General features: G+C 38.2%; 1 protein-coding gene and 1 pseudogene across 3 annotated transcripts in view; one reads left to right on the top strand and one right to left on the bottom strand.

Moving 5' to 3' along the window:
- The window catches only part of LOC105479487 (collagen type XIX alpha 1 chain), a 334,678-nt gene that overhangs the window by 206,107 nt on the left and 102,036 nt on the right, over positions 1-26,535 (top strand). For all 3 annotated transcript variants that reach the window (XM_011737482.3, XM_011737483.3, XM_011737484.3), the window contains exon 16: positions 10,114-10,167. In XM_011737482.3, the coding sequence (XP_011735784.2) occupies positions 10,114-10,167 (54 nt within the window). The remainder of the gene's footprint in view (positions 1-10,113; positions 10,168-26,535) is intronic.
- On the bottom strand, positions 6,007-9,352 carry LOC112426287 (large ribosomal subunit protein eL37-like; annotated as a pseudogene).

The raw sequence follows: 26,535 nt of genomic DNA, 5'->3' as shown, positions 1-26,535 counted from the left end.
TAAAATTTACTCACATCTTTTTATAGGGATTTTTTCTGAAATCAGCACTTAAGTATCAAAATGCAATTTAATCCATTAAATTCACTTCAATTAGTTGAGAATTACATAAGGAAAATTTTTCCATTTCAAAATTGGGTGACCTTTACAGTTCCATCTCACTGATCCTCTAGAATTCTCTTCATTTGTCAGGCAGTTATTGATTGTAGTTCTGTGAACTTATTTCGTACTAGTCAATTCAATCCTGGACATTGAAAATGTAGCTCTAGAATTCTACCCCTTGAGTATGTCTTTTAGATTATGTAACTAGAAATACCAAAACTATGTCCTGTCACTTTACCTTAATTGAAATCAAGATATGAAATATTACTAATGATTATTTGTTCCAATGCTCACTGGTAATGCTGAGCTTGTTCCTGTTTCACTGGCCTAGCCTCTGACCTGTCTGAAATTTGTAGATGAACTTCACTACATTATTTTTATTTTAACATTTCTATTAAATAAGACATCATTTTATATGCATTATTTGTCCCTCTGCATGTCAATTTTGTCGACTCTAAACTTACAAATATAATAGTTCCCATAATAAAAGTGAAGGAGAAAAGTCTTCATTCATGAGGTGTTGTGAAAGTGGAATGTTTTAGAGATGTGGAAGCCTGACGGCATAATTCTCAGACAGGAAGGCAGTGTATATAAAGGCCAAATTCCCCTTATCCAGTCTGGGAGTGTGCTGCTTGTGAACATCCAAATATGGAGGAAAGAAAGTTTTCACAATGAACTTCCAGCTTCCACCAGCTTCATGTGGCACAAAGATGTTAAAATACATCACAGTATATTCAGGAAATTGTTTAGTCATACCCTACCACTGCCCCACCCATGATACTGAGACGCATCAAGTGGCTTGGCAAATATTGGCAATGACAGGCCTAGAAAACAGAGTCAGAATCCGGGCCTTAGAGAGTTGGTGGTTTGGAAGGCAGTTAGGCATTCCAACAAATCTAAACGGAAGGGTTGGGTTGGCCTCAGAATCAGGGTAGAGAGACGTGAGGGCAAGCAGAAATCAGGCAAGCAGAAAAGAACTAGGAAGATCCACATGCCAAAGGGAAAAGCAACAAGTAAATGGGACATTTACAGAGTCTGACTTGGTAGTGAGAAGAAGAGAAGCTCAAAAATTATAACAGCAAAATAACCTAAATTGTGAATGACCAGGATACCCACATCAAGGAAATGTTAATCCTGTTTTAATGTTTTAACAAATCATTTATTCAGATTATCATTTACTGAATTGTAGCTCAAGAGGTTTAGATAATGATGTCACAACTTCTAACTTGTTTTGAAAAGCCACATTAGTTACAGATAGAGTCCATCCAAGGGGGCATAAAAAGGAAAGGGGCAGAGAGATGAGCAAATAGTGGAATTAAATAATTTTAAAATGTTAAGATCCCAACCTCAATGATGTTCATCTTTCCTTAGCTCAGAACCTAGTTCAAGTCATTTGTTCATGCTGAATTGCATTTTCTTCTCATGTCCTTACCAGAGTCACTTGTCGGATCCCTGAAGTAATGAGACCTTTATGACTAGTGTTGTTACTGTCATAGATACATTTTTTAAATCTAGTAAGAAATAAAATGTACTTAAAATATTATGCACCCCTCTTGTAAGTATTCCATTCTCATTTTTACACATATCCTTGAGTTCAAAATGTAATTCTTTACATCAGACATAAATCTTATTTCCGTTCACAAAGTAAAAAAAGAAAACTAACTTCCCAGATAGTCTGTAATGTTTTCCTGTGTAATTAACACCTCATTCACAGTTGTGTGTGCCAGTCAAGGCCCTGTCTCCTCTTTCTTGACATTTCCTTGATACCTTGTTTAGGCCAAGCTGATGCCTAAGAGTGTGCAAAATACACTTATGAAAACGGGAATGTTTGAGAGGAGTCAGCTGAATTACCGTGACCTGACAGCTTAGAGAGAGTACTTAGACATATGTTTCATTTTGTGGGTTTGGGGCCTGTGTGCCATCCTTTAAGTCCAATTAATACTGTAACCTCATCTTCATCATCATCCTCATCAACAACAAAAACCATCTGTCAAATGAATACCAATAGTCCATTATTTGCATTCTTCCCTTCTTAATGCTCCTAAGAGGGTCAAATGTTTATAAATCAAGTGTCTAATTTAAGATACATGTTCTCTCGCACTGCAAGTCATCCTGGAAGCATTAGATTATTTTTACTGTTGAAAATTTGTAGATGTCATTTATTTAAATAGACTTGTCTCTTTTTTTCTTGCTGTTAATAGTGACCCTCTGTGTCCTTGTGCACAGAAAATGCAAGTGGAATCAAGGTTTTAGATCATGCAAATAAAATCATTCCATTGTGGGAATCTCCTGGTTTCATTTTTTAAAGTTACATTGAAATTTAATGTAGATTCAGAAAAATGTGTATGTCATAAGGGTACAGCTTGATGCTTTTTCGTAAAATGAACACACTTATGCAACCACCAGGTAGTTCAAGCAGCAGAACATCATAACCCTATGAAACTCCTCTCATGCTTTCACTTTCCACTCCCACGTGGGTAACCCATTATAACTTCTAATAGGATAGATTAGTTTTGCCTGTTTTGTTCTTTGTGTAATTTGATCAACATTATGTTTATAAGAAACATTTATATTGTTGCATGTAGTTCAATTTCATTCATTTTCTTTGCTGTCAAATATATACTTTTCCATTTTATGAATAAACCAAATTTTTTTTTTTATTTCTACCTCTAATGGGTATCTTGATTGTTATTTTAGACTTTTAAACAAACTTATATCCACGGTTAAAAGGTGATTACGCTTTTCTAAAGGATGCACACTACATATTTTGGAGGTTTTCCTAGAGACATTATCCAACGTTTTTATATAAAAAATGGAGAATTGGAGAGAGGGTAGTGGAAAGGCAGTGAGGAAAGGAACTAATACTTATTAGAACTACCATGTACTGGACATTTTGGTAAAAATAGTTGTTTTCTTTTAAATTGTGGTAAAAAATGTATAACATAAAATTTACCATCCTTACCACTTTTAAGTATACAGTTCAGTAGTGTCAAGTATGTTCACATTGTTGTGGAAAGGATCTCCAGAACATTTTCATTGTGCAAAACTGAAACTCTATAAACCTTAAACAACCCTTTTTTTTTCCTCTTCCTTTTCTTCAATCGCTGGTAACCCCCATTCTATTTTCTGTCCTATGAATTTGGCTTCTTTAGATACTTCATATAATTGGAATCATAGAGTATTTAGTTTTCTGTGACTGGCTTATTTCACTTCGTATAATGTCCTCAAGGTTCCTCCATGTTGTTGCATGTGACAGGATTTTCTTCCCTTTTTAGGCTGAAAATATTCCATTGTATGTTTGTACAATATTTTATTTATCCATTCATCTGTTGGTTGACATTTGGGTTAGTTCCACCTCTTGTCTATTGAGAATAATACTGCTATGAACATGGGTATGCAAATATCTCTTCTTAAAACTGTTTCCAATTCTTGGAGTATATAACCAGAAATGGGATTGCTAGATCATATGGTAACTGTATTTTTTTTTTTTTTTGAGACAGGGTCTCACTCTGTCACCCAGGCATGAGTGCAGTGGTGCCATCTCGGCTCACTGCACCCTCCGCCTCCTGGGTCATAGTGATCCTCCCACCTCAGCCTCCTTAGTAGTTGGGACTACAGGCATATGCCATATGACACCATGCCCAGCTAATTTTTGTAATTTTTTTTAGAAATGGGGTTTTGCCATGGTGCCCAGGCTGGTCTCAAACTTCTGGCCTCAAGCAATCCACCCTCCTCAGCCTCCCACAGTGCTAGGATTACAATTTTACAATCCCATCAACCTTGCACAAGTGTTCCAATTTCCCTATGTCCTCGCCAACGCTTGTTTTCGGATTTGTTGTTAGTAGCCATCCTACTGGGTGTATGCAGTAGGAATTTTACAAGTGATCTTTTTATTCCTTTAACAAAGTTGTTGCAAAGTATAAGTACCATTTTACATCAATGAAATCTTAGCACAAAAAGATTCTATAAGAGAAAAAATGGGGCACAGAGATTTTCCAATCCAGGTGCCCTTGAACTTGACAATGAGCATTTTATTCTCAAAGTTCCACATAATCACAAAACAAATTGAATTCTTTTATTCTGAGCTACAAGATATAGAATTACAAGACATAAGGTGCTCTACAAGATTGCCTGACTTTAAATATGAAATAAGAGCTTTAGTTTTAGAGTAGTGGTTCTCATAACATGGTCCCCAGACCAGCAGCATCAGCATTACTGCAAACTTGGTAGAAATGCAGATTCTCAGATCTCACCCCAAACCTACTGAATCCAGAACTCTGAATAGCCAAGCAGGTGGCACACTCCTGTAATCCCAGCTACTCAGGAGAGGGGCTAGCTGTGTTACCATGACCTGACAGTTTAGAGAGAGTACTTAAATGCATGTTTCATTAGTGGGTTTGGGGTCTGCATACCATCCTTTAAGTCCAATTGCCACTCTAACTTCATCTTCATCATCATCATCCTCAACAACAAAAACCATCTGTCATATAAGTACCAATAGTCCATTATTTGCATTCTTCCCTTCTTAGTGCTCCTAAGAGGGCCAGGTGTTTATAAATCAAAAGTGTAATTTAAGATAAATGTTCTCTCACACTGCAAGTCATCCTGGAAGCATCAAGTTTAAAAAAGAACTTTTTTAAGCTCTTTTTTATTGAGACAGGATCCATGATGGTCTTGAACTCCTGGGCTCAAATGATCCTCCTGAGGTTTCCTATGACTGATTTATTTCACTTGGTATAATGTCCTTGAGGTTCATCCATGTTGTTGCATGGGCCAGGATTATCTTCCTTTTTAAGGCTGAAAATATTCCATTATATATATGTACCTCATTTTGTTTATCCATTCATCCACTGATGGACATTTGGGTTACTTCCACCTCTTGATCCTGAGGAGGATTGTTTGAGACCAGCATGGATCCTGTCTCAAAAAAAAAAAAAAAAAAAAAAAAAATTCTGCGAGTGAGGCACAGCAATCTATTTTAAACAGCCCTCCAGGTGACACTCATGCATGGTCAGGTTTGAGCAGTCCTAGGTTTAGATCATTAGGCAGATATCTAAAGTGTTGTGTAATAATCTCCACACAGTTGCCAAACAGAAAACTGACATATTGAGCACTTTCAGGTTTCCAGGGCAACTTGATAGAGTAAATCTGTGCTTTGCACTTTATACCACAGTTTTCAGGAAAATGTTGGATAAGCCCAGTTATAATAATGCTGAAACAGTAGATCTCTATCCATCTGAAAGTTCACCCAAGCACTAATTTATCAGAGTTGCTTCTGAACAAATGGCTACCTGAGAATAGCCACCCTAACCAGGAAGACCTCTTCCAGCTCAGCAGATATCTGACTTATCTCCAGGATTTTCCCTCCACCCACACCCAAGTCCCCACCTTTTGTCTCACTTTTGGGTCTAGACAGAGCCCTGTAATGAATGGACCAAAACAGCCAGAGATAGAAGTAAAAGCAAACGTGCAAACATTCCTCCCACTGGCATCGGGAGCCTTCTTCCTGGGCCTGCTATCAACCTCCGCAGGCCCTGGCCCCAGGTATCCTCATCCACACGAAGAATGCTTCGTGTGAGGCATTCTGGCCACTAATTAGGATACCTTGTACACATAATGGTTCATCATTGATTTCTTGCACCACGGGAAGAATTGGAGACACTTTATGTCTTTGTTTCCTATGAACAAAGATTCGCAGATTAGATTTTCCTCTGAAAAGTGGGGGAATCTGATTTTAGTCCTAGGAAGCGAGTTGTGGTTTATGCCTGTTTTCTTGGCATAATTATTCATAAAATACTCCCCCAAAATGTCCTAGCTTAAGTAGTAAAATTCGCCCTACCAAAAATCTACTGTTAGCTCCTTTTTTAAAAACCAGAACATTTATTGTGTGACTAATCATTGAAATTCTTAAGATAAACTGGATGCTACAACAGCTGCCCTCGTGGGTTTAGACGTTTTTCCTTCTCAGAATCCATGCCTGAATCTGCGGTATACAATGTTCGGGTGCCTCGCTCGACCAGTCCTGGTAGTATTTCATCTTTAAGCCTTGGCACTTCAGTTATACTTCCTCTTGTGCTTAGCAGGGCAGCCACATTTGCCACAGGGTGACTTCTGAAGGTGGCAGGCCTTAGAGCCACAGTGGTGGCACAATGTGTGCATCTTATTGTGACACTTTTCAGACAATGACGTTCCCTTCAGTATCTTGCTTCTGTGGCCTAGACCAAAGAGTGTTGTTAGCTCTTAGGTAGGCTTTTGCCTTTCCCTAATGTTTTTAAGTAGAAGACAGATGATCCTTCAAAGGAACAGGAGACTGTACGGCGGTATTCGGTGCAGCTTGGGGCCTTGAAGAAGGGAAACAAGAAAAGGGAGTTAATTCCCAGGGCTCCTTGGAAAGAAGAACAATGATGTCTGGGAGTAGGCATGGACTATTATGTTGATAGAAATGTGGCCCCTAAGAAAGTTGCCATTTCTCACACCTGTAATCCCAACACTTCGGGAGGAGGCCAGAGCTGGAGAATCACTCCAGTCCAGGAGTTCAAGACAGCCTGGGCAACATAGTGAGACCCTGTCTCTAAAAAAAAAAGATTGAGAAAAAAAGAAATTGTGCCCCGCCTGGACCCATAACTCTCTTATGCTCTAAAGCTTCCACCTACATTTCTCATCCGTCCACCCCTCTCCTCTGTCCTCCACAAGTCACTTACACTTGAGACTTTAGTGTCAAGAGTTTCTCCCAAGGTAAATCTTGTTTCTCATACAGATTGAGCATCCCTAATCTGAAAATTCGAAATCTGAAATGCTCCAAAATCCAAAACTTTTTGAGCAACAACATGACACCATAAATGGAAAATTCTACACCTGACCTCACATGACACGTTGCAGTCAAAACACAGTCACAATTTTGTTTTATGCAAAAAATTATTTAAAATAGTGCATAAAATTACCTTCAGACTATGTGGATAAGGTATATATGAAACATAAACGAATTTTATGTTTAGACTTGGGGCCCATCCCCAAGATATCTCATTATGTATATGCAAATATTACAAAATAAAAAAAATTCCAAAACACTTCTGGTTCCAGCCACTTTTGGACAGATGATAATCAATCTGTATGTATTTGGTGGTAAGCCTAACAAAAAGGTAACTGCATTGCTTTGTATAGCACATCTTTAAAAATTGTTCAAATCTGATTTAGGAAAGTTCAAGCCTAGAAACCAGGTTTAATGTGAAAATATGTGCTGGCTAACGTTGTGTGCACACAATATGTTCCAATTACTTAACAACCCTCAAAAATATTTTACTTGCATGTCCACTCAGCAAAATGAGCCTTCTCTCTGCCCTCTTCCAGCATCCACACTGACACTCTGACACTCTGACAATGGCAAGGCTGGCTGAAATCAGCAGTGATATGCAGGAATCTGGATGCTTGCCCTCACCATATCCTGAATCTTGGATGCTTTTTACTCCTCATCTTAACATGTGCCAATGTTATGTTACAATATCTGATATTTGGTTTGTTTCAACATTAACTCTGTGATAAAAGTTAATCAATAGCCTCATTTTCCCTGCTTCCTGCCCAAATCAATACACATGTCTCCTTTGAAGAATGGGGAATGTAAACTAAAGTTGATCCTATGGTTTTAACTTACCTCAACCGAATGTATGCTTAAAGAAAGAACCAATCACTTACTTAGATACCATTTATTTAGTTTCTTTGTATTCTTGTGAATTAATAAATTACAGTGCTTCCACCTTCTAAGTAAACTTTTTATCATTGATTAGTCCTCAGAGGCTAATTTACTTATATTTACTAAAATACCAAATATATTGATTTTCAGAAAATGTAAACTGCAAGACTAGAACACGGCATACATGTGTATAACTTGTTTTAAGTATACAGAATATTAAATTATATGTTCATTGCAATCTTACAATCCTCCAAAAGAACTGCATGGTTTAGATCTGTAAAATGAAAGATAAGAGAAAAACACTACTATTAATAATTATATTTATGTTTTTAATTTTTTTTTTTTTTTTTGAGACAGTCTCTGTCTCCCAGGCCAGAGTGCAGTGGCGTGATCTCAGCTCACTGCAACCTCCACCTCCCAGGTTCAAGCCATTCTCCTGCCTCGGCCTCCCAAGTAGCTGGGATTACAGGCACACACCACCATGCCTAGCTAATTTTTTTTTGTATTTTTAGTAGAACCAAGGTTTCTCCATGTTGGCCAGGCTGGTCTCGAACTCCTGACCTCAGGTGATCTGCCTGCCTCAGCCTCCCAAAGTGCTGGGATTACAGACATGAGCCACCGTGCCCAGCCTATGTTTTTAATTTTTAAAAAATTTTAAATCTGTTCTGTAGATGTTAACTAGGGCTATTTATAGACAAGGATGCTGTTTTCATATGAAGTCTTTGATGTTATCACCTTAATTTCCCTTCAGAAACAATGGACACGTTTCTCATCCAATCACAACATTGTATTTGCTTGTTGATCTCTGAAAACTTACTCTCCTGTTTCAACTGGCATTTAGACCTCCTGTCCCACTCCAAGACTAGATGAAAATCAGAGGAATCAGGCAACTTTGCCCGACATTTTCAGAGCAAGAAAATTGGTGAATAAAATGAGCCTTTCTGTGCCTACATTTATAATTCTCCCCCAAAAAAGCATGGAAAAGATCAACCTAATATTTTTACTTTATAAGCATCAATAAGCCTTAATATGTACTGACAGTTTACCAATATGATAATCAAATAGAATTGTTAGTAACAATGAAATAGAGTGAACATATTTAGAAAACATATGCGCATAAAATGCTTCTCATTCAAAATGTATGCTTTCAATACCTAAGCTTACTTCCCTCTGTTAAAAATTTAAAAAATAAAAAATGTTTAAGAAAATAATTTTATAATATCTAATGAAATGCTTTTAAAATGTTAGTAGATTCACAGGTACAAGAGATGTTAGCACAACATCTTGCGATTGGAATTTAGCTAGTTGTGAACTTGAGAGAGTTAATATTCGGTTGTGATAATGAAGATTAACATGCAAGAATCACACATTTCAGTTCACTTATAAAAACAACTTAACCACCTTAAGGGAAGAAAAGAGCTGATGTGCTTCACACAGTATATGTAATTACAATAGGGCTTAGGGCAGTGCTTTTCAAATTTTAGTGAGCATAAAAATGCAGATTCGTGGCTCCCACCCCGGAGATTCTAAACCATGAAGTCTCGGATGAAGTCCAGGAATATGCATGTTTAACACCCAATCTTACCCTCAAATAACTCATATAAAATTACAGTTCAGGGCCCTCTTGGAGAACACCAACTTAAGATGACAGATGTACTTGTTATTGCATCCAAAACCACAGAATCATCAGAAAAAATACCCGTCTTAGACCATCTTTCATATACTTTATATTACTTTGCTAAAGAACCAAGGTAATGGCCGGGCACGGTGGCTCAAGCCTGTAATCCCAGCACTTTGGGAGGCCGAGACGGGCGGATCACGAGGTCAGGAGATCGAGACCATCCTGGCTAACACGGTGAAACCCCGTCTCTACTAAAAAGATACAAAAAATTAGCCGGGCGAGGTGGCGGGTGCCTGTAGTCCCAGCTACTCGGGAGGCTGAGGCAGGAGAACGGCGTGAACCCGGGAGGCAGAGCTTGCAGTGAGCTGAGATCCGGCCACTGCACTCCAGCCTGGGCGACAGAGCCAGACTCCGTCTCAAAAAAAAAAAAAAAAAAAAAAAAAAAGAACCAAGGTAGATAGCATTTAAAGGACTGCTGATAACAGTTAAGATTTATTCATTTCAGATACTATACTTCTCATTATGGTTCTTAAAAATTGGCCCACAACTTTTAAAATTAATTGATGTTTAAAAGTCATGAGGAATTGGAATTGTTTCTTAACTTTCTGTTCATTTTTAATGTGTTCAATATTCCCATTTAATATTGTTTGATATTAAAATGTAATGGAGTCACAGTATTTATCATCTGTTCTTCTTTGGTTTCAAGGGAAGACGAGGGAAAACAGGACCTCCAGGAAAACCAGGACCCCCGGGACCACCTGTGAGTAAACCATACGATGACTGTCCCTTTAAAAAGTCACTCTTTATTTCTGTGTGTTTACCTAAGGATTATTTTACTCGCCTGTAGATAATGATTTCCTTCTTTCTACTGTTTCGAATGACTGGTTTCAGCATTTGGATGAGTAGTTCATAGTCTATATTCCTAACACCATCATCACCACAAACCAAGAGATGAGGGAGGCTGGTAATCATCCACACACCTCACCCACTTGTTTATTACACAGATGGCCATAACAGTAGTGTCTGCTTGAACATCCCAAGCCAAGTGTCCAGACAGATGAATCCTGTTCTGAACCTACCTGAACTCCATCTTCTCGATTTCTTAACATCCAGGCTGTTAGAAAATCAGGGGAAGCATATCCACTTTTCTTGATATGAAACTATTTTGTTAGTATAATTTCATGGTTTAGTAAAAAGTGCTATAAAGATCATCTAACCAGTTAGTTTATCTGGATCCTTTACCCCGAGCTTCTAGAAAAAAAAAAAATAATAGTATTCAATTTCTTGTAGTTCTGGTAACTCTGCAGGCTATGAGAGTCTGGTTTGTGTCCAAGCTGCTCCACCGACACTGCACTCTCTGTGGTCCCAACAATCTCTGCATCACAGATTCCCTGAGCACTTTTTAGGCTTCATCTGACTTTACTGCTACACAGGAATGTATAGCATTGACTGCTCTCTCCTTGAAACTCCCTATTCTCTTGGTTTAGCGACATTGGGTTTTTTCTCCTATGCCTGGGGCCATCTTTTTGTCTCCATTAACAGCTTTTCTTCTGCCCCCTATATGCTGGATGGATTAATGAATGCCAGTTTTTTATTTCAACTCAGACACTGTTCCTGAGTTCCAGGCTGGTACATCCCATTATTTTTTAGTATCTCCACGTGGAAGTCTCCTGGCTACCACAAAAGTATAACGTCCAAAACTAATCTCTAAAAATAATCCTAGATGTTTTTTCTTCTTCATCCTCCTCATCTAAACAGTTTCTAAATCATATCAGTTCTACATCCCTGCAGCCCACAAATCCTCTCCATCTTCACTGTCACTGCCTTAGTTTAGACCGTTGTCAATTTGAACCTATATATTTGAAGTCATCTGAGAGCTGGTCTCATTGCCTCTACCTTCTCCAAGTGGAGTAAAACCTCTAAATCATGACAGCATCCAGGTGGGCTTGGATGGCTTAAAATTCTCTAACAGCTTAAAACTATTTGATTTTAAATTCCTCAATCGCTTCTCTTTTCTTCAAGACAGATGGATTCCACATCCTCTACATGCCATTCTGGGCCCTTCATGGTTTGCCTTTTACCTGCCTTGGCCTATCCTCCTCTATGCCCTTCCTTCTTTTGTAATCAGTCATCTTCCTATTGGGAGATCCCGCTCCCGATGTTTAACATGGGTTCTTTTCTATTTCGTAAGTGTCTCGGCTGGGTTGAGAAATAAAAGGAAAGAGCACAAGAGAGAGAAATTTAAAGCTGGGTGTCCGGGGCAGACATCACAAGTCGGCAGGATCCATGATGTTCCCAGAGCTGTAAAACCAGCAAGTTTTTATTAGTGATTTTCAAAAGGGGAGGGAGTGCACGAATAGGGTGTGGGTCACAGAGATTACATACTTCACAAGGTAATAAAATATCACAAAGCAAATGGAGGCAGGGCGAGATCACAGGACCACTGGATGAGGAGAAATTAAAATTGCTAATGAAGTTTCCGGCACGCATTGTCTTTGATAACATTTTATCAGGAAACAGGGTTTGAGAGCAGGTAACCTGTCTGATCACAATTTATTAGGTGGGAATTTTCCCATCCTAGTAAGCCTGGGAGCGCTATAGGAGACTGGGGCTTATTTCATTCCATCGGCTTCGACCATAAAAGACGGGACACCTTAAAAAGGGGCCGTCTATAGGCCTACCTTCAGGGCATTCTCTTTCTCAGGGATGTTCCTTGCTGAGAAAAGGAATTCAGTGATATTTCTCCTATTTGCTTATGAAAGAGGAGGAATATAGCTCTGTTTCCATCCAGCTCACTGATGGCCAGTTCAAAGTTACCTCTCTTGTTCCGTGAACATCGCTGTTATCCTGTTCTTTTTTTAAGATGCCCAGATTTCATATTGTTCAAACACACATGCTCTACAAACAATTTGTGCAGTTGACACAATCACAGGGTCCTGAGGCGACATTCATCCTCCTCAGCTTACAAAGAAGATGACAGGATTAAGAGATTAAAGTAAAGACAGGCATAGGAAATCACAGGGGTATTCATTGGGGAAGTGATAAGTGTCCATGAAATCTTCACAATTTATGTTCAGAGATTACAGTAAAGACAGGTGTAAGAAATTATAAAAGTATTAATTTGGGGAACTAATAAATGTCCATGAAATCTTCACAATTTATGTTCTTCTGCCGTGGCTTCCAGCTGGTCCCTCCGTTCGGGGTCCCTGACTTCACGCGACATCTTCCCTTACTGTTTCAAAAATGCTATGACTTGCAAATGTTCTCCAATAGGCCTGTATATGCTTCTCTGTATCTCATGACTCAGCTCAAACATTTCTCCTATAGAGCCTTTGCCAGTGCTCTCAGCATTTGAGGTTTCCTCCCATGGTCCTGTATGTTACACCGCCTACAGATATTGCACATTGCTTTGGACTCTTATTTTCCTCATCTGACCACTGCACCGTGATTGTTTTGAACCTCTATTTTCCCACCATTGCTTAGAATAGTCTCTGGCCTATAGCATGTGATTATTGTTTATTTAATGACTGAGTAACAAATGAATATGTTTTGTAGACGAAAAAATTAAGACCAGGTAAGTGCCTTTCTGAAGACCAAAAAACACCCTGCACCACCACTAGAGGGCCTCAACCCAGTACCTTAGGAATCTCTTAGGATGTGCTCACCTGCCAAAAATGAACATGATTACTGTCCTGTCATTGATTTCATTTCACTGTAGCCATTCTAGTGGATTGTCCTATTAACAGTGCATTGGGGCCAATTGATATTTATTATATAAAGGCAGATTGGGGGGACGAGGGATGAGGAAGTATAAGCCGGATATCTGCATTAGTCTATTCTCACACTGCTATGAAGAACTACCCGAGACTGGGTAATTTATAAAGAAAAGAGGCTTATTTGACTCACATTTCCACAGGCTGTACAAGAGGCATGGCTGGGGAGGTCTCAGGAAACTCCCAGTCATGGCAGAAGGGAGAAGGGGAAGCAAGCACATCTTCACATGGCAGCAGGAGAGAGCGACTGTGAAGGGGGAAGTGCACTTTAAACAACCTAATCTCAGCCGGACGCGGTGGCCCACCCTGTAATCCCAGCACTTTGGGAGGCCGAGACGGGCGGATCACGAGGTCAGGAGATCGAGACCATCCTGGCTAACACGGTGAAACCCCGTCTCTACTTAAAAAAATACAAAAAAACTAGCCGGGCGAGGCAGCGGGCGCCTGTAGTCCCAGCTACTCAGGAGGCTGAGGCAGGAGAATGGCGTAAACGCGGGAGGCAGAGCTTGCAGTGAGCTGAGATCCGGCCACTGCACTCCAGCCCAGGCAACAGAGCGAGACTCCGTCTCAAAAAAAAAATAATAATAAACAACCTAATCTCGTGAGAATTCACTCACAAGACAGCACTAGGGGGATGGTGCTAAACCATTAGAAACCACCCTCATGACCCAATCACCTCCCAGCAGGTTCCTCCCCCAACATTGGAGATTACAATTTAACATGAGATTTGGTTGGGGACACAGAGTCAAGCCATATCAGTGTACTAGCATCTAGTCTTGAAAGGAATCAGTTTTGTTGATTTTTATTTCAAATTTTTAGACAAAACAGAGAACACATTGTAAGATCTTTAAAATAATTGTTTCGTGTTTTAAAGAAGAAAAGCTGGTGAATGCTAACAGGCAAGATTAGACCTTTGTGTAGTTTTCTAAACCTATGGTGCTGCTTTTAAGACAGGATAATTGTTGTCTCAAAGGAAGAATTTGAATGTTGAAGGCTTTTATGACAAGCTTGCCAAATGTCTAGGAGAGAAGAAGATTACACCGAATTCTGGAATGAGTTCTCAACTACAGATCAAATGAGTTTACTGAAGAGTTCAGAAGATTAAAAACCATGTGACTGTATGATAGGATTTATAATATTCAATTCCACAGACTTTAGTTTATTGCCAGAGTGGAGGAGAGAGGTGCTTATTTTATTTCAAGTATAGATTTAGAACTTAAACTCAGCTATAGGTCTGACATACAGTGTTCATTAAATCCTGGGAACATAGTATTTTTAAAAAGTGGTTTATTAACTTTTTAAATATAACAAAATACCCAATTTGTTAGAAAAATTAGGAAAAATCTATGCAGAAGACAAAGTATTTACTTTGGTGGCATGATCTCGGCTCACTGCACCCTCTGCCTCCCAGATTCAAGCAATTCTCTAGCCTCAGCCTCCCGAGCAGCTGGGACTACAGGTGCCCACCACCACACCCAGCTAATTTTTGTATTTTTAGTAGAGACAGGGTTTTACCATGTTGGCCAGGATGGTCTCGATGTCTTGACCTCGTGATCCGCCCACCTCAGTCTCCCAAAGTGCTGGGATTACAGGTGTGAGCCACCGCACCTGGCCAGTAGTCACTATTTTAAAAGTATCAGCAGAGCACTTGTTATCTCTTAGGATGTCCCAGGGAGCTATTTGTATTTTATTACAATTTACAAATAGCTTAAGAGATGTTCCCCCTTAATTGTGGACATTTTTAAATCAAAACATTGTTGTTTTTCATTTATTTGTCTTTTCCAACATTGGACCCTTTGTGACATGCACCCTACTTCATAGCAAGAAGGAAGGCAAGAAGAGAACAAGAGATGGGTTGGTAGGACCTATAATTTTTCTAATTGTTATTGGAGTTAGTGTATTCCTCACTGCAGTGGCCAGTATGTGAGGATCCTGAAGCATGTGTTAGAATATCTTATGACAATGTGAAATGTATTTTTTAAAAAATTTTAATTTTGTCTCCTTATCAAACAGTAATTAAATACTATGTAATATCCCTCAAATAAGTGAATATTTTATGTAATTTAAACATTATATTTGAGCAATTAGTCTTTGGGAAAGTTGGAGGGCGACTTTATTCTAGTCAGTGTGATTGCAAAGAACAAAGGAATAGGAATTACCAGGAGGCATGAATTTTTTTATTTTTTTAATAACAGCATACTTTATAAGAAAATGTCCTTCCCTTTGGGGGTTTAAGATGTTTCTGAAATCAAACATAGTGTTGTTATTTAGGGGAGTGTCAGTGAAGACTTTAAAAATCTTGAATTGAAAGGAAATTGAATTGAAAGGAATCTAAGTCTCTGATGGCCTGAAGCAATTCAAATAATTAAAGTGTTTTAACGAGTCCTTCTACTTGATTATTTGTTCTGAAGCCAAATTTGTATATTCTCACTTTCTTATGAAACGTTTGCACCAAAAGGACAACTTGTTTACTAAAAAAATTTCCTACAACTAGCTAAGTGTGTGTGTTTGTGTGTGTGTGTGTGTGTGTGTGTGTGTAAGAGGACAACGTTTTGTCCCCTGAGATATTTTATCTCCTATGGAAAAAAGATTTCTAATAATGGGAAATTTACTAACAGTAGTTTTATTAAACTAACATTATTAAATTATCTTTGTGAATCAGTGTTTCATGGAAAGTCATATATATCACTCCAATTTAGCTCCCCATATTCAATAGCAAATTTTTGTGTCTTTAGGAAAGACTTATTTGAAATTTATACACATGCAATATGCATATAATGAAACTGTTCTTATTCAGAGTGCTTGTCATTGAGCAGTGACTAACCTGGTTAACAGAGTTAGCCACATGTATTTTTGTAAAGTATTTGTCCAATTTCTTGTTAAAAACCAGAGCTGATCTTACCTATGCAAAGGAAAAAGCTCCCAAAGTCTCCCAAATAACTTCTGCCATCTTGTCCTAAACGAATATTCTTCACTAGAGGGAAACTATTACATAGAGATCTCTTGGATTTATTTCAATACATAAAGATTACAACTGAACAGTTTTTCAGGATGAGAGGGCTAAGTATCTCCCGCGGGAAGGAAATAGCACTAACATCTGAGGAAACAGGTTCAGAGGAGAGACGGATGAAGCAGACAAGGAGAATTTATTACCATCACTAGCTCTGCATTAAGTACTGTATTTCCAGTGTCTTAGGGAATCCTTACAACTCTCTTGAAAAGTAGAAATTATCTTCATTTTATAATGAGGTAAATGATACTTGGAAATGTCAAGTAACTTACCCAAGCTGACACAAGCAGAGAAGACAGAATTGAAACACAGGAACTGATCCCTAAACCTTTGTTCTGCCAGACTACAGGTGTGAAAGACAAGCTTCTAGTTTACAATTCGACTAAGATTAGTCTTCTTCAAACATCATACATAGAACAGTGTTTGATTTTGCCATGGCAATGAATGGCACTGTGCTGACTCCAGACAGCAAGATGGTATAGGATAGCATAGGATGGCAGTGAGGAACTTAGTGCTTCTCCTCACTAGCCTGTCCTAGAACAATTTTCTTGATGTTTCCTTGTCTCCGTTTTTTCTGTAAATTTGAAATAATAGCACCTACCCCACCTGCTTTTTCCCACAGTGGCTACAAGGGCCCAATGCCATGGATGTGAAAGAAATTTCTTCTAAATGTAAAGCTCTATCTAAATGTAAGTTAGTTCCACTGTTATTATTCTGAACACCCATTCACACTGTAGATAGAAGAGATTGTCTTCAATCAGTAATTAGACCAACACTTCTTTTCTCTCTTTACAGTTTTCCAAAAATCTAGTTAACAGAAATTTGAATGTCTATCAATGAATTGCGTAAATAAAAGATCCCTTTGCATATGGCACGCTTATTCTAGTTACATAAATCCACTCATGAAGAGATACAAAACTTATTTGCAATTAGGTAACAATAACAACCAGGTCTAAAGAGTCAGTGATGCTTCTTCTTCTGAGATTTGTAGCCTCTTCCTTGCTTGTGGGGCTTGTTCCTTTACCTTCTGAGCTGTTGCGTTTTATTAGTTGTGATGTTCTCTAAGTCTCAACTGTCCTTCCTCACACTCCAATAAAAGCTTGTCTTTTTAAAAAGCCTTCCAGTTATCTGAGTAGCATAAGCAACAGAAAGTAATAGACTTATGTTATGATAATGAGACTTGGAAAGTCTCAAGACTTGGAATGCCTTCGTTTATTTCAAAGTATTCTGGTTTCTAGTTTCTTTAGAAAAGAGAGGAAAGCAGCTGGAAATGAGGCGAAGCAAGAGAGAAAGTAGGAGAATTTAACTAATGAACCATTAAAGGAAGTAGGTATTAGCCCACCCATTTGACATTACTTCTCATTCATCATTGCTGGAAAAAGCGTTTATTAAAAACCACATTAATTTTAAAATGTGTTATTATTTCTTTCTGTTACAGGCAAGGCTTTTTATTTTCTTTCATTTTTTTTTCTTCTGGTATTGTTTTTATGCATTGTTTCATTATTGCAGTATGAGAATTGAGCAGTGGGCTCCATTTGTCACTTTTGTGTGCATAGCAATTTAGGTTGAAAGCAGAAATTCAAAAAAGTGTGTAACATGGGGCAGCAGCTCCATCTACTGTTTCCGTTGGAAAAGCTGTAGTCAAAGAATGACTATAGCTCTTTGAAGGATGTCAGGGGAGTGGAAATTTTTCGATGTTTGAAGTTTATTATAAATCCATATGATTTTTTAAAAATTATTTTGAGGCTTTTGTTGCATTTATGCTTACCTTGAAATTTAAATATAAATGCTATTTCATCAGCAGTCATTTTCAATGTCAACTTGTGAAAATCCATACCTACTTCATTGATCTCTGAAATGCCCTTCTGTTGTACAATACCAATAAAACTCTGCAGTATTAATTTTGTAGGAGCTTACTCCAATAAAATGTATGCTGCTTTTCTAAAACAAGTCTGATTTAAAACATGTACATTCTTGTTTCTATTTTAATTTTAACTTCAGTGTAGAACTTCTTCTACCTTTAAAGCATGAATCATTACACAGTCCTGAAAGTTACAATTAAACTAATTGTAAATTAAATTAATCAGTTTGCACAGTTAAAAGAGTAAATTTAGGGTGTAAAATTTAATTCATTTACTAAACACTTATGGGCTATTGACCATGTATTAATCACTATTACAAACATTGAATATACAGTGGTTAAAAACACAAAGCAACAACAAACTACAGATAAGGTCTCTACCTTTCTTTATAACTTACTCTCTGTGGTAAGGCAGTACACCAATGGTTAATAAGCAGTTAAATAAATAGACAAAACAATTTCGGTTTAGAGTGAAGTGCTATGGGGGAAACAAACTGGGTAATGTGATAATGATTTGGAAGGAGGAAATGTTCTCATTACCATCTCATTGAGGTGGTCCAGGGAGGTGTCTCTGAGCAGAAGACATTCCTTGAGAAGGAGCTGGCCATGTGAGGGCCAGAGCAAGAACTTTCTAAACAGAAATATCAGGACTTGCAAAGGGCTTCAGGTGGGGAAAAGCTTGATGTATTCAATAAACAATAAAGGAGCTGAGAAAAGAATAGTGCCAGAAAAGATTTGGGAGCTGAATGGCTTCATCACATGGGGCCTTCTAAGAATAGAAGAGAAGGGTTGGCAGGGAGGGCAGCTGGAGAGATACAAGTAGCCATGAAATAACCAGTTATATCTCCCTTTTGTAAGTGTGATGTGTGTGTGTGTGTGTGTGTGTGTGTGTGTGTGCAGTGGTTTTATTTTTTTATGTGATGAAATTACTGTTCCTACTGATTCAAATAAATTATTGAAGGTAATATTATTTTTAGCCCATTATCTTTAGTCTTTGAGTAGATAGGAAATAGGCTTGTTTGCTGAGAGAAAACAAGAAAATTGACAAAGGTATGATTGTAGCCCATTTAATTTCAGTCTTGACTGAATCCACTGGATATCACATTGGTCATTAGAGATGGAGAATTTCATCACATCTAAGTCTTTTCTTTTTCCCCACAGCAAAATCTGATGTTTCCTTTCTGTTAGGCTATAGGTTAAGCCAGTTGAACAGTTGTGGCAATGAAAATACATGCCCTCAAAACACCATAGGACTAAGTGCCTTCCAGCACTTGTGCCCCGTTATCCATCACTATTCTCAACTTGAGTATCTTCCGTCTCCAACTTTATTTACTATGTACTGAAAACTGAAAGTGCAAAATTATTATTTCCAGTATATAGCAAGATCCACCTCTAAAACAATTTACTGTCCCGAAACACATTTTTGGACTGCTGAATAAAGCAGATGACAGAAACTGTGTCAAACATTTGATTACTTGTTAAAATACCCTCAAAATACCTTGAATGTGACTACACGCATTTTGAAGCTCATCATGTATCAATAGGAATCCAATTCAAATTCTTAACATCCCTTCTAGAAGCTTTGAACTGATCAGGGCTTTGTCATGTTTCTCAGTTTTCCTTTCAGCAAGAGAACCACAATCTCTTCTGTCTATTAAATGACTAAAGTCTGTGCAATGTAATATCTTCAGAGAAAATGAACCTAACAGTTTGAGTCAATGGGAATAGGAATTTCATTTCTTAAAAAAAAGTAAGATGACACTTTCTCAGATTTAAAAATATAGACACATAAGACCTATAAAATGGAGACATGGCTAATCATGTTTATTGCCACTTGTCCCTCATGGGGGTAATGGTCCCAGACAAAACAGCTGTTCCCAACATTGCTAAAATTCCAGCATCACCTTGTGTGACCACAGAATATGTAGACATGCATGTGAGGCAGCTGGGGGTATCAGGTTGAGATTTTGAAAACTAGCTCTCAAGTTTTATTTTCTAATTATTTCTCTTTTTCTCTCCCTATGGACAGTAGCAGGACATTATTACTCACTTTCCGAGTTCCTATGTTTTTTACTAATAGTGGTAACATACATTATGGTTGAAAAGAATATTATATTTGTACAGTCACTGACTGCCTGTTTCATCTTGTGTTATGTTCTTGAAACCCACTATTAAGACATCTGGACTGACATGTGTTATTTACAGCAATGGTGAGACAGAATATTTGAAATCCTTGATCTGTGGTCACCAAACTTGTAATTAGTTGTGATAGTGCCTGGATTAAACATCATTTCTTTGTGTCGGGTAAACATTAAGATTTGAGAAGTCAAAGGCCAATCAGATTTATTAGAACCTTAATTTGCAGAAAGGGAGATTTGTCTCCTAAATAATCTTATAGTTTGCATTTGATGACATGGTTTCCAAGAGGATCTCCATACTGTATTTAATTTTACTGCTGTATAACTTTGCAAGGTAGGCAAGAAGAGATTTTTTTCATTCAATAAGAAAATTCTAGGTCCTGACGAATAAGGGGCTCAGCTCAATTTGTGCAGTCGGTTTTCTCTGCAGATCAGTAACTATAGCTTAGTATGATCAGAGGAAAGACTGAAGGAAATTATGTAACCAGAGAAGCAACAAGTTTTCAGCATTGTCTATGGGACCTAAAACATGGAAGAAAAGTTGGCAGAAAATAAGATTTGAAGAGTCTTCAGCTATGTCTGTAATGAATTCATGAAAAAGTAAAAATACCCAAAGCAAATATGGCAAAATTGTTAATATTTGACAACACAGGATTGTGGACTCATTGGAATTTATATTATTTTCGGTACTTTTCAGCATGCTTAGAATAGTTCAAATTCATTTTAAGAAACAGGAAAAACATTCTATGGAATTAGTAACAGTGCATATCACTGATTACTTCTTCACTGGCTGATATCATCAGTATCTTCTCCTTTGACTGAAATCCTTTGTGGAATAGGGCCACGTGTTTTAAAACTAAAATTATTAACTATTTTTTTAGAACGTTCGTGAGCACACTCTCTATAACCATGGGGTTCAGTTGAGCCAAGAATTGTCATTTGTAGATTTATCATTAGTACAACCTAGAGATAAAGGAGAAATCTTAACATCACACATTTGAGTTGAAAGTGAAGACCACAATCGCCCAATTATTCCAGAGCTGTCCAGAATGTCCCCAGCTATTTGAGTTGCACACTCGCTCTTGGTCTCTATGTAACTTGGCAGTGTACAAGCCAGTGCCACCAGCCTGGTTATCTTAAGTCCCAGCAGTGTGCCTTGGAACTTGCATTTTCTCAACTCAGGAAGAGGTGTCATTCTGCCAACACTTTTGAAGAGAATGAATGTTATCACCTAATTACAGTAAATGGAAACTCAAAGCATTCATAGGTGCAGACTGCCTGTGGGGTCCATGTAAGCCAACTTTCCTCCAGATTTTGGTGGCATATTGAAAAATTCCTGAGGTCAGACAAGGGGATGGAGGCACAGTTGTTCCTAAGGTATGATTTTTGTTGGTGGTGATTTTTTGAGGACACCACTGGATACAAATAATTTGTTTCACACATTCCCCTCCTTGCTAGTTTTCATGCCCCTGTGGCTTTTATCACCTTGTACTGGGTCATTGATGTTGCATCTGTGGGTGGCAAGGCACTCTAAAGATTCCTGCTGCTCCTTATATTGCAGGACACTGACAAATAATAGTTTTCCTTTTTTAGGACATACTGAGGAAAGATGAGTATGAAACATTTTATGGATGGATAAGCAGAATGGCAGCGTTAGGGGAGGAATCATTTTTTTTTTTTCTAACTATCATGCCATAGAAATCAGTCAAAATGTCCCACTCTATCAATAAGGCAGTGGGCTTTATACCAATTAGGTTGATATCTGGGGAAATAAGCACCTTTAAAGATATTTTTTTCTGCCTTGGGAAGCAAAGTGTTAAAAAGCGTGCAAGCTTCCTAGCATAATTTAGAAAATCTGCTTTTATGAAATGGGTTAATTATACCCATTGAATGCGTTCACTGTCACAGTCTCATCCTCCCACTTCTGTTCCAAAATGACAAGTGAAACCAGGGACTGTGCAATTTTGGAAAACAATCAGATCACATATTGAGTATTTTGCTTATTCATACAACCATAAACGACCTATGCTTGAGTTCCCTCAATTACACAGCTCAGTATGCAGGCCAGAAGCAGACAAGCCCAGCTCAAGTGAGCACTTTCCTGGAATACACGAGGGAATGAGTTTGAAAAATGTCCAAAGTGGCAGATGTGAAAAATTCTCATTCAAGATCGAGCTGCCTTTGCTGCAATCCTTCACCTGTTAATCGCACTGCCTCTGAACTTGTGAACCAGGGATGCTAGCGATATCTTAGACTGAGACACTTAGGAGCTATAGATCTTTCAAGGTATGGTGCCAGTATATGCCAAGGTGGGGGAAAAACTAGTGAGACAAGACAAGATCATGGATCACAGCACTGCTCAGAATTTTCAGACATTCACCAAGAATAAGCATGTCACTGCCAGCTTCCAACTAAACTGTTATTATCTTTTGTAGGGGAAATTCCCAAAAGATGTCCTTGATGAATGCTTAAACCATTGTACTGTATCACTTAAATTCTTCAGACTACTGCAATGCTAATACACAATCTCTCTTCCACAACAGAATACAATGGCACTATTGTAGTCTTAAGTGAAGGATATTTCATTTTGCCTGAGTGTGACAACTTTCCCACAACTGTTCTCCACTGCAATTTCATGCTCATTGGAGTTTCTGTGCACCAAAATCATCCCCAAGCAATATACTCTCTTAATTCACTGGTATTTTTCCACCTCCTTTGTTTATATTTATTTTTTCTTTTCTTCCACCATCTTATAAGTGCTAAGGTTCCTTAGCCTTCATTTGGTGTTATTGAAACCTCAAAAGTTATTTAAGATGTTGGTTGAGATTGCTGACTTCCTTCCTTTTCCTTCTCAGCCTAACGCTGCTCGTTTCTTTCTCCTGCTCTTGTTCTAATAGAAGCCCTCCATGATTTTGAACTTCCCTGTTTCTCCGTGTTGTTCCTCTCTTTTATCCTTATCCTCCTCCCATTCTGGTCACTTTCCTCTTGACTCTCCTTGTCATCCAAGTCTTTTTTTTTTTTTTTTTTTTTTGAGATGGAGTCTTTCTCTGTCTTTCAGGCTGAAGTGCAGTGGTGTGATATCAGCTAACTGCAACCTCCGCCTCCCAAGTTCAAGCAATTCTCCTGCCTCAGCCTCCAGAGTAGCTGGGACTACAGGCACACGCTACCATGCCCTGCTAATTTTTTGTATTTTAGTAGAGACAGGGTTTCACCATGTTGCCCAGGCTGGCCTCAAACTCCTGAGCTCAAGCAATCTGCCTGTCTCGGCCTCCCAAAGTGCTAGCATTGCAGGTGTGAGCCACTGTGCCCGGCCCTTTCAAAAGGCATATCTATACCAAGTCTCAGACCCTTCTTTGCTTGGCCCTTAGTGATTGTGTATCTCATTAATCCTGTGGTCTTTCACCACACAATGCCCTGCTCGATTTTTTAAAAACCAGCTTTAAGATGATTGGTATTTTATCTTCCCATCATCCTTCTCACTGTGAGGTGGTTTAAAGGAAAGAGTTAAAAGATCAAGGCCGTGGGGTCAGACAGACCTGAGTTGAAACCTAGCTCTTGTCTACTATTTATATGATCTTGAGTCCGATATTTAGTCTTTTGTTATGTGTAAAATAAGGAAACACCACCTCACTGGATTGCTGTAAGAGCTAAATGCAATAATGTATGTACCTGCCACACAGTTGTCACTTTCAAATGGTAACTATTGTTATCTATTAATATTTTTGTTATCATTTTCCTCATTTAATCATTATTTGCCATATTCTCATCGTTTCTGTCTTTCTTTCCCAGGATTTAGGACCTACCGTTTCCAAGGCAAAAGGGTTATTTTTTCTCTTTTATTATCACCTGCATGTAAATTTTTCTTCTATCTGCTTTGCTCCCCTCCTTCCTATTTTCCTCTGTTAAAGTATTTATAGAGAAACTTCATCCATCTAAGAATGTTGGCCTAAATATATTCATATACATATTCATCATCTGGAAAAACTCATTAGATTCTATTTTCAATGTGAACAAACGCACTTGAAAACATCTCTTTTAAATTGAGACCATTCAAGTTGCATAACTGTATTCTTTTGTGTTGACCAATGAATGAAACAGATCCTTCAGATTAGCACTGAAACATGAATTTTCCCTGAGCTTATTTCCATTTGAGTCCCCACCACTTACAATCCAAATTAACCTGAAGACTTGGCTCACAAGTCATTTCTCAAAGCCTCTTTCCAGAAAGTTAAAGCCCCTTTCCAGAAAGTTAAAGCCCTCAGCCTAATGGTAGTGGAGGCAGAGACGTAGTCTGCAGAGTCCCCGGCCACCCTTTCCTCCTTGGTGCTATCTTCTTCTGTCCTTAGCCCGCAAGGGCCATCCCTTTATTCTTCTCCTTTTCTGTCCTACCCACCTTGCTCTTGGGAAAAATGTAATGAACAATTCACATGAATCTATTAGAATGGAATGATTTTGGACTTGGTTCAACCATTCGTGTGGTTTGGGGAAAAATCTCTTGGTTTTCCCATCTGTTAAATGGAAAATATAATAGTACCCACTTCAGTTGGTTATTATAAGAATCAAATAAGATAATGCATTTTACAGTCACATTACCCTACCACCCAAGAAAATATAAGTGAAAATACTTTTAGAGTTATCCAGAGTTGTGAAAACATGAACCATTAGTATTATATCTCCTAGGAACATTTGTATTTGATCTGGCAATAAAACTTAACACCAAAAAAAAATAAAATAAAATAAGACTTGCTTTAGGACATTTTGGGCATAGCCTGGAGAGTAGGCAAGATATTTGAAGGAAAAAGACCTCCTCCCAGGAACCTTTGCATTTTACCTATATCTGGCCCGCCCATGTTCCCTAGGGTGACCCAGTTAAACCCAAGTATGTGAGCTTGAGGTCTTTATATTGAAATATAAAAATAGTATAAATACTCACTGAATCTGCTCTTGGCTTTAGGAATCACATTTTGTAGTTCAAGAGTTTCTACTAACTGTTGTGTTTTGTTTTTTGGTGTTTTGTTTTTCTTTTTGGTAGGGAGGAGGTGTTGGCATCCCTTTAATCACTAAAAATTCATAGCAGAAGCATTCTCAGAAAAAAAAAATCCATTACAATTATAACTGCTTAATTTATGTAATTAAACCCCACACTGAAAAAAAGTTTCCTTTTGAGCAAATATTAAGACAGAGAAGGATGGGTAGTTTTTTTAAAAAAAGAAATTGAGTTCTCAAATATTTTCTATCTGAAAAACGTTATTGGTTTTTTGCCAGAGTTACTTTATAACTTTATATGTTGTAATTCTGGTCCAAAAATCCATCAATGAGCTCTTTTCTACTTAACTGGAGCTCACTATAGCTATGCTTTCAATTAAGTAGCCACATTCTTAGGTTAATCTAAATCTTTTGATATTGTCTTCTATAAATTTGGAAGCAGCAGCCCTTTGCTCTGTTTGATACCATATCTAACTAAAAGGAAAACCAACAAGCAAAAACTTGGCTTTCTCCACAGACTTTTTCTTATAAAAGCAATGATTCTACCGAATTCAACAAACATTTGGTGCTGGTGACGGGGGAGAGATACTTAGACTGTACTGTAATGAGGTTAAAAGGCTCATGCCTGTAATCCCAGCACTTTGGGATGCCGAGGCGGGTGGATCACGAGGTCAGGAGATCGAGACCATCCTGGCTAACACAGTGAAACGCCGTCTCTAAACTCTAAACCCCGTCTCTAAACGTTTTCTAAACTAAAAATACAAAAAAATTAGCCAGGTGTGGCGGTGGGCGCCTGTAGTCCCAGCTACTCGGGAGGCTGAGGCAGGAGAATGGCGTGAACCCAGGAGGTGGAGCTTGCAGTGAGCCAAGATGGTGCCACTGCACTCCAACCTGGGCAACAGAGCAAGACTCCGTCTCAAAAAAAAAAAAAGAAAAAAAAAAGAAAGGATGAAAACTCCTTGCCCTCACAAAGTTTTTGTTGCAACTGGGAATAGAAACATGTACATAAGCCACTATACTCAATGTAAATGTGCTTTACTAAGTTATGTATAATGTGTTATAGACGGAAACATAAATGAGAGAAAAACTCATTTGACATTACCTTTTCCAACCATTATTATTGCTTCATCTCACCATTCCTGTGTCTGAATTTAGGCTTCCTAATGACTGCTTTTTTTTTTTTTTCTTGAATACAAAGGGAAAAATAATTACTGATCTCTACTTTTTTACAAGCCATTAGAACACTGGAAAGGTTTCTTGAAAATTAGTCCAAAGGACTTTCCAACAAGCATTCTATCTGTTCTTACAGAAAAGCTATTTTTTAGCACTTTTGAAGAGCGTTGGTTAGTACAACTTCCTT

The sequence above is a fragment of the Macaca nemestrina genome, chromosome 5, assembly GCF_043159975.1.
Source record: "Macaca nemestrina isolate mMacNem1 chromosome 5, mMacNem.hap1, whole genome shotgun sequence".
NCBI classification, from domain to species: Eukaryota; Metazoa; Chordata; class Mammalia; order Primates; family Cercopithecidae; genus Macaca; species Macaca nemestrina.
Note: the sequence above shows the minus strand (reverse complement) of the source record. Positions and strands in the feature narration are given on the sequence as shown.